Source organism: Choloepus didactylus, chromosome 2 (assembly GCF_015220235.1).
Source record: "Choloepus didactylus isolate mChoDid1 chromosome 2, mChoDid1.pri, whole genome shotgun sequence".
NCBI classification, from domain to species: domain Eukaryota; kingdom Metazoa; phylum Chordata; class Mammalia; order Pilosa; family Megalonychidae; genus Choloepus; species Choloepus didactylus.
In genome coordinates, this window is record NC_051308.1 from 101985134 (window position 1) to 101994721 (window position 9588).

General features: G+C 38.0%; 1 protein-coding gene and 1 pseudogene across 1 annotated transcript; one reads left to right on the top strand and one right to left on the bottom strand.

Annotated features, from left to right (window-relative positions):
* The first annotated feature begins 600 nt into the window (after positions 1–600).
* LOC119526418 lies at positions 601–1886 on the top strand (annotated as a pseudogene).
* A 4739-nt stretch (positions 1887–6625) lies between these two features.
* On the bottom strand, positions 6626–7555 carry LOC119516802 (U2 small nuclear ribonucleoprotein B''). Its single transcript, XM_037813265.1, has one exon. It carries the CDS (start codon positions 7512–7514, stop codon positions 6837–6839), a length of 678 nt encoding a protein of 225 aa, XP_037669193.1. The 5' UTR covers positions 7515–7555; the 3' UTR covers positions 6626–6836.
* Between the last annotated feature and the right edge of the window lie 2033 nt (positions 7556–9588).

The window sequence follows — 9588 nt, forward strand, 5'->3', positions numbered from 1 at the left end:
GTGGAAGCTCTCTCATTCCTTGTCTGTTGCATTGTCCTTGATCCTTCTCTCTACAATGCTGCCATACTCTCTCTGAACACACCCCATCTGGTACCCCTGCCCCTCTCCACCTGTATACTCCACTCCTCACAGAATAACAAAGTCCACACTCCATCCCATGCTGTCTTTAAAACTCTGCCACCTCAGGCTCCAGTTGGATCTCCAAGGCATCTTCTTTGGCCCAACATACTGAGTTTACAATCAGGAAAGTCTTAGAGCATGTCTTGTTGAAATGGGCAGTATGATGAGATGGGGTAGGGTGTAGAAGACAGCAGGGGCTTTAGCTTCAATGCACCCTCTTTACCCGAGTTCCCACCTATGTCACCTATAATGCTAACAACATACTATCTCAGAAATTAACTTTCTTCCAAAGACCATGTAGACTAAACCTCATATTCCTCATTTTTAAAAATGTCTATATGCAAAACAATAACCTTGGCCTTATTGTGTTAAAAGTAAACTTGACGAGTGCATTACTTACCTTGACCCTTAGCTTGTTGGGTACAGTAACTGGGACCCAGTGTATGTTCTGTCATCTTCACCTCCGAACCTGTAGCTACCATGCATGAGTGCATCTCCATCCACATGGGCTGGGCTCGTGCCCAGAATGGCAATGCCTGCTGGGAGTTCTACTGCCTGGAACATGGCATCCAGCCTGATGGCCAGATGCCAAGTGATTAGACCATTGAGGGAGGAGGTGACTCCTTCAACACGTCTTCAGTGAGGTGGGCACCAGCAAGCACAAGCCCAGGGCAGTGTTTGTAAACCTGGAACCCATGGTCATTGATGAAGTTCACAGTGGTACTTACTGCCAGCTCTGAGCAGTTCACCAAAAGCAAGGAAGGTGCTGCAATAACTATGCCCACGAGCACTGCACTATTGGTATGGGAATCACTGACCTTGTCTTGGACAGAATTTGCAAGCTGGCCAACCAGTGCATAGGTCTTCAGTGCTTCTTGGTTTTCCACAGTCTTGGTGGGGGAACTGATTCTGAGTTCACTTTCTGCTGATGGGATGTTTCTCTCTGACTATGGCAAGAAGTCCAAGCTGGAGTTGTCAATTTACCCAGCCCCACAGGTTTCCCCAGCTGTAGTGGAACCCTGCAACTCCATTCTCACCACCCACACCACCCTGGAGCACTCAGATTGTGCCTTCATGATAAACAGTGAGGCCATCTATGACATCTGTCACAACACACAACAACCTTAACCACCTTAGTAGCCAGATTGTGTCCTCCATCACTGTTTCCCTCAGGTTTAATGGTACTCTGACTGTTGATCTGACAGAATCCAGACCACCCTGGTGCACTATCCCTGCATCCACTTTTCTCTGGCCACATATGCCCCCATAATCTCTGTAGCAGAGATTACCAATACTTGCTTTGAGCCAGCTAACCAGATGGTGAAAGGTGACCCTCGCTATGGTAAATACATGGCTTGTTGTCTGCTGTACCGTGGCGACAGGGTTCCCAAAGATATCAATGCTACCATTGCCGCCATCAAGACCAAGCATAGAATCCAGTTTGTGGATTGGTGTCCCAGAAGATTCAAGGTTGGTATTAATTACCAGCCTCCTGCTGTGGTGGCTGGTGGAGACCTGGCCAAGGTCCAGCGAGCTGTGTGCATGCTGAGTGACACCACAGCCGTTGCTGAGGCCTGGGCTCACCTGACCACAAGTTTGGCCTGATGTTTGCCAAGTGTGCCTTTGTTCACTGGTATGTGGGTGAGGGGATGGAGGAAGGAGAGTTCTCTGAGGTCTGTGAGGACCTGGCTACCCTTGAGAAGGATTGCAAGGAGGTCGGTATGGTTTCTGTTGAAAGAAAGGGTGAGGAAGGAGAGGAATATTAATGCCCATTTCTCTCAGCCCTACAGCAGGTCACATGTACAGAACTTCAGCTTCTACATTAGCTAAAAGCATTTAAGCTCTCTGGTTAGACTGTCTTCACTCTAAGTTAGGATCACGTCTTGTTTTTCCACATATACCTGTAAAGGTTTCCATCATGTCTCTAAGTAAAGGCTTTTTTTGAAAAATGTAAATTTGACTTCTTCCTGTCTCAGTTTCAATTACAAATGGTCCCTCTCATGATTCCAGGAAAAATTACACTAGGCTCAAGTCGTTTCTCCTTGATCACAATTTTCTTAAACACATGACCTATTTTGCTTCATGTTCATAGTCCGTTTTTAAAGAGACAATCAAATAATTTTGGAGACGCTTCATTTCTCTACTTGCTATTTCCTGCTACTTGATTGTCACCTTCTTAAGGCAAGAATTATTTTTGCAATTCTCACATCTCTCATGCTAGCACAGTGTAATGCTAGTTGTGTGTTTGTTGAATTAACCCAGAAATAAAAACTGTTGGATGTAGAGGAAACTTCTTGACTGTGGCAGTGTTAGAACTCCAGAACAGGGAACCAAGGGCAGGAGACAGATCTCTGTCTCTTGGATTCCTTAAGAAATGGGCAGATGGGAAGGCAAGAAGTGAACCATGCTAAGAAAGGACTCAGGTTTCTAAAACAATAAACTGATAAATAATACTGGAGGTTATGCTGCCCCAGTAAAAAAAAAAAAAAAAAAAAAAATGGAGGAAATGAGTATAGGATGGAAGTAAAGGGAGAGACACAGAAGGAAGAACCTGAGACTGATATATATGTTCATCTTCTGCAAGTGAGGGGACACTGAGGCATGCTCTGCTCAGGTGTTTCCGCTTCCCTCTGGCAGCTTCCTAATCCAGCTGTTTGCATCTCCAAAGCTATCCACGGCTTCTATTTCTAATGGAGGGAAAGCCAAATAGAACTTTGAAGTCAAGGAAATCTTTAATTTGCCAATTTCAGGGACTAGGCCAGAAGGGATCATTTTAAGAAGATCAGATTCTCTGCACAAGTAGTTGAGTTCAAAGTTGGACTTGGCTCTCTTGAAGGAAGGAGGAAGATCAGGATGTTTGGGGGGGCTGTGGGTCTTGATGGGGAGTGGGCATGCCCCTTTTCTCTGATGCCGTTACATCCCACTCTTGGAAAATCACTCTTAGTAGCTCACAGATGCGGCTGGTTGGGAACCTCTCTACTTCCTTTCTCTCCAGCAGGTTTTGCAGTAAGAATTGAGATGACTTGGAAAGTCTCCAAGACCCCAATTCTCCTAACAATCAGGTTTTTAAAAAAATTTTTATTGAGATTGTTCACATGCCATACATCTCTCCAAAAATCCAAAGTCTAATAATTGGTTTTGAGAGAGGAAGCCTCTGAAACATACTTCCTAAGAATACGAATAGAATTTGGGGAAAATGGGCATGGGTTGGCTAAGTAGAAAGTAGGTCAAGACAGATAAGCTACGTAGGATAAGCAAGGTTGGTTTCTGGTAGCCTGGATGGAAGTAGTATTTCATTAGAAATTTTTGTCCTTAAAGACTAGCCAGAACGATTTCAAAATGTTACACTGGTAAGATCACTAATGATGTTTTTTTTGCTATTTCCCTATACTTTTCTGTATTTTTTGAATTTTCTGCTATAAGCAGATCTTAATTTCATATTTGTTGACTATTAAATATTAAGAAAAAGAAATCTTCTAAGTTTCAATGGCTCCTATTTTCTACCTTTTTAAGTAGATGGTGACAAAATTTAACTTTTCTTTGATGATTCAGGATCTTGAAGGTCATATTCATTGCTGTAAATTTAATTTTTCATAACACATTACTTGTAAAATATATGGAATGTGAGCCCTTCTATACTTCACACCACAACTGAGTTATTTTTCCATATCAAAGTTCTAATTTTCTCAGGTTAAAGAATGTCTTCTTTTATTTTAAGCAAAGACACATTATTGGAAGGTTTTAATCAATGGGTGACAAGAAGTTCAATATGGTAGTGTGACCAAAGTAGGAGCAACAGTTAGGAGTCCATTATCATGATTTAGGCATTAAAAAAAAAAGGATGAGGGCAGTGGCTGCTAAGGAAGAAATGGAAGCAAGGGGCTTTGTAAAGGATAAGAGATCAAAGGAAAAAGAGGGATCAGTGAGGATAACAAGCTCAAGGATCTAGGAAAATTAGCATATCCATAACAGAAATAAGTAAATTAAATGGTTGATGATGGTACTTTAAGATATATCTCATGTTGCTGGAAGTTATAAAACAATAGATTAATAGGATATGTTTGGTCATTAATATAGTAACTCCCAGGAGTGAATACAGTAATATTAAAATAATAGCAATTTTTATTTAAAAAGTGATACAAATATAAATTCAGAAACATAGACCCAAAAGAAAGGGTTCCTCAGGACTTCTTTAAAGTCCCTCTTCAGCACTCACAGAAGGGGAGAAGAGATAGATGTTTAGTTTTGTAGGCAGGTTGGCCATTACAGGACTCCATCACTATGGAGATCCAAGTACTATGTAAAGTTACCCATTAAACAGATGGAGAGATTAGGAGTGTGTTAGCTCAATAACTCTGTGTACTTTGTCCTTGATAAGTCTGGCCACTGCATGGTTACCAGAAATAAAGAAGCATTGTCCAAACCTGCTTTCCTGGAACATCCCACCCCCACTAGCGAGACAACATGGCCAGGCACGTGAGCTGCACCCCTTCCTCTCTTGTGAAGGCTCTGGTTTTCAGAACCCTCACCAGCTCACAGAGTGTTTATTTCAACAGCAAATGGAGAAAACAAAGAGCAAGACACTCAGATGCAAATCAAGAATGAGGCAGTTGTGGGAGCATGAAAGAGGGAAAATGAGTCAACTTACAGCAAAGTGAGAGGGCCATAACCCAGCTGTGGTTTTCCAGAGGAGAGCCCAGCTCAAAATATTAGGAAGATTTCTGGCATTATTGCAAAAACACCCTCTTCTTTTTAGTGTGATAAAAGAAGTATTATAGGACTCTTGGTTTTTTAATGGGAAAATTAAAACTTTGAGGTGTGTAAGTTTTTTGGGGGGGGAGTGTTTGTTTAACTTGCTGACTATTTTTTTCCCTCTAATCATTTAGCAGGCACGTATTGAATACTTACCATGAGGCAGGCATTGTTCTAAATGCTGAAGATACCAAAAAGAATAAGAAAAAAAAAATACTCCTCCTTGCAAGGAGCTTCCACACCAATGGGAGAATTGATAAATAAATAAAGGGTACTGAAGTTATTTAAAAATTGTAATGTAGTAATTGTTTTCATTGAAGGATAATCATGATATTCATAATAATGTTTTGCATGTATTAATAAGGGAGCAGAGAGAAAAGTTGGCCTAATTCCCTCTGGAGAGGTAAGTTTCCCCACCTGCCCTCTTGGCACACTCCCATTCCTCCAAAGTGGGCAAAATGCCAAGGTGGAGAGAGTGGAAGAGAAAGCAAACTCATCTCTGCCAAGACCTAGAGACTTGAGAATACACTGTGTCTCTGGAGAAACGCAGAAGGCATGTGAGAGACTGTGGGAATTCAAGCAGGGGCCATTTCCTGACAATCTTTGTGTGGGCATCATCAAACTGGTATCTATAAACAGACAGGGGATTTTGAATTTCTCTCTGTGAGTGATAAGCATCATGGGTGTGAGCTTCATTTCAAACATATCTGTGGTGGCTTAGAACTATGCACCTCAGAAAAACATATTTTTAAACTTAATCCATTACTGTGAGTGTGGACACATGGTAGGTAAATAAGATCTCGTCAAGATGTTACTTCAGTTAAGGTGTGACCCAAATGAATCAGATTGGGCTTTAATCTGGATTACTGGAGTCCTTCATAAACATAGTGAGAGTCAGATGGAGAAAAAGCCAGAGTGAGTAGCCAGAAGCTGGAAGTCAACAGAACTGAGAAGCCACGAGAGGCCACCGTGTGCACTGCCATGTGACAGAAAAGTCAAGGACCAAGGATTGCTGGCAGCCAGCCCTAGAATGCCACATCCTCTGGGAGGAAACATCGCCCTGATTTTGGACTTCTCCTATCCTTAAAACCACGAGCCAATAAATTCCGGGTAATATAACTAAAACTTTTTTTTCCTCTAACTTTGTTATTCCTTTTCAAATTTGTTTGGCTACTTTGAGTCCTTTATATTTCTATCTGAATTTTGGAATCAGCTTCTCAATGTTTACCAAAAAATAAAATAAATCTGCTAGGATTTTGATTGGGATTGAATATATTGACCATTTTGAGAAGAATTAACAACCTAAAATACTGGTTTATTTACTCTTCTTCAATTTCTGAAATATTTTCTAGTTAACATTTTATTAAATTTATTACTAAATTTGTTATGATTCTTGATGGTATTGCACATAGTACTTTAAAATTTATTTTTCTATGTTTTATGTTGGTTTATCTAAATACAATTTTTGAATATTGACTTATATAATCTTGCTAAAATCATAGAAGATGCTATTTATTACTATTTTCTACATAGAAAATCATGTCATCTGTTTTACTTTACTTTCCAATCTCAATGTCCCTTTTTCCCTTGACTTATTGTACTAGCTAGGACCTCCAATACAACATTAAATAGAAGTGGTGGAAGCAGACATCCATGCCTTTTTCTCATTTGTTGGGGTTCTTCACAATTAAGTATAATGTTAGCCATAGGTTTTTTTTTTTTTTGTTTTTTTTTTTTTTTGTTTTTTTTTTAAATACAAATAAAAGTTTATTGTACAAAATTAAGGCCTTTGTATTTCACAGCTCACTAAGGCTCAAGAAAGACTAGATTATTTTTTAAGTCCTTCACAAAAATTTTGCTTTCACTATGGCCCCCCCAAACTATTAAAAATGGCCTAACCAAAATGTTATCAAAACAAACACTATAAATAACACCAAGTCCTTTAAAGAAGACTGTCCCAAATGTTATTTCTTGGCATAGGTGATCTTCATGGCATGGGATGGTGTGATCTTAAATCCTTGTAAAGCATCCCTGGCAGCTCCAGCCTGCCCATCATTTTCAAACTCAACAAAAGCAATGTCATGTCTTCCAGGTACCAAACGGACTTCCTTGAAACCAGGGAACTGATTAAAGAGCATGGATAACATCATCTCATTAGTCTCCTCTGGTAAGTTATTAAGGAATAAAATATAATTTGGAGGGTAATCAGGAACCTGAGGATTAGGTGTTGTATTTCCTTGGGTGTTAGTTGAATTTAGTATTCCCTGACCAGGCTTTTTGTTTGCAGTTGCTGCAGTCTGTTCCACTGTTTTGGCTTTTTTCTTTTCTTTTTTCTTTTCTTTGTCAGCAAATGTGCCACGCATTTTAGATATTATATCAGAATCTGTTTTTGCATACTGGATTCGCATTGGTTTACCATAAAATGGAAATCCTTGTAACTGTCTCAAGGCATTTGTAGATGAGCCCAGTTCCTTAAATATAACGAAGGCCTGCCCCCTCATCTTCATAGTCTTTAAAGCTACAATATCTACCACATGGCCAAACTGAGAAAACAGGGCATACAGGGATCGCTTCAATTCTTCTTTTTTAATTTTGTCATTCATGTTATTGATATAAATTGTATGATTTGGTCTGATATCCATGGTTTGGGTTAAATTGTCCAAATAACCTGAGGACTGCAGCGTCTTCAATCTAGCCATAGGTTTTTTAGATGTCCATGATTTGATTGAGGATGTTCCACTCTCTTCCAGATTTTGAAATTGGTATTGAATTTTATCAAATGATTTTTCTTCATTAGTTTAAGTGATTATATGTTTTTGCCTGCATTCTGTTAACATGATGAGTTATATTGATTTTAAATATTAAACCAACTCTGCATCCCTGAGATAAGTCCTACATGGTAATGAGTTGCCCTCCTGTTTATATATTGCTTGATGTGATTTCCTAATACTTTGTTCTTAATTTTTGCATCCTTGTTGATATTGATCCATAGTTTCCTTTTCTTATACATCTTTGATTTTGGCATCAGGATACTGCTGGCCTTATAAAATAAGCTGGAAACAACTCTATTTATCTGTTTTCTGAAAATGTTTGAGGAAAATTTGTAACAATTCTTCCTTGAATATTTGATAGACTTCATAAGTGAAAGAATATGGGCCTGAAATTTTCTTTGTGGTATGTTTTGATCAGGAATTCAAGAACTTCAGTGGATATTGGGCTATCTAGGTTTCTATTTCTTCTGGAGTCAGTTTTTATTAAGTTATGCTTTTCAAGGAATTTTCAATTTCATTTGCATTGGTCAAATTTATATGCATAAATTTGTTCACAAAATTCTCTTGCTATCCTTTTAGCATTGATGGAATATGTAGTAATACCTCAAATTTCATCCTAATATTGGCAATTGAGTTTCCCATCTTTTTTCTTGATTATCCTTGCTAGATTTTAAAATTTTATTAATCTTTTCTAGGAATTGAGTTTGGTTTTGTTAATTGTCTCCATGGTATGACCCTTTACAATTTCAGTGATTCCTAATATTATCTTTATTCTTTCGTTCTACTTACTTTGGGTTTATTTTTGCTCTTCTTTTTACAGCTTGATAAGGTGGGAAATAAGATAATTGATTTGTTATTTATTTCTAGTTTATTTCTACTGTAGTCAGAGAACACACTCTGCAGGATTTTAAACTTTTGAAATTGGGTGAGGCTCATTTTCTGGCCTGACATATGGCATATCTTGGTGAAAATTTCCCTGAGTACTTGGGAAAATGTTCATTCTGCAGTTTTTGGGTTTAGCATTCAGTTGACATCAATTAGATCAAATTAGTCAACAATGTGCTTTAGATTTTCTATGTCATTACTGATCTGTGTTCTACTTGTTCTATCAATTACAGAAACAGAATTGCTAAAATTCTCTGGCTTTTATTCTGGATTTGTCTGTTTCTCTCTTGAACTTTTCAGTATCTGCTTCATGAGTTTTGATGCTCTGTTATTAGGTGGATATATATTTAGGATTATTATATTCTTTCCTGGTGAATTATTCCCTCTATTACACATAATGCTTCTTAATCTCTTGTACTACTATTTGTCTTGAATTCTACTTTATCTGATATTAACATGACCATGCCATCTTTCTCAAACCTATAAGGGTATGGCATACCTTTGCTCATCTTTATTTTCCATCTATGTGTCTTTATATTTTAAATGCTTCTCTTTTAGTCCATCAATAATGTACTTCTTAATATAGTTAGATTTAAAGCTACCATCCTGCTATGTGTTTTTGATGCATCCCTTCTCTTTTTGTACTTTTCTTTCTTCATTTCTGCCTTCTCTGGGGTTAATTAAATATTTATTTAGTATATCTATTTTATTTCTTCTATTAGCTTCTTTGCTATACCTCTTATTATTCTTTTTAAGAGTTGCTCTAAGGCTACCAACTGTCATCTTTAACTTACTGATGTCTAATTTGGATCAATATTGTACTACTTCAAAATTCACACTCCACATCTGACATTTCCCATATCTACTTCCTCATTCTCACTTCATACCTAACCCTTTCCATATCTTGCTTCACATTGTAATATTTCCTTTTCATGAATAACATAAATTTACAACAGTATAATATATTTATCTATACCAACCCTTTGTGCAATTTTGTAATATCTTTTACTTCTATACATATTATAAAGCCCATTTTCCAGTTATTATAATTTTTGCTTAA

Bases quoted from the DNA above. Each gene is read 5' to 3' on its own strand.
- LOC119516802 (XM_037813265.1), bottom strand. From the start codon at position 7,514: ATGGATATCAGACCAAATCATACAATTTATATCAATAACATGAATGAC.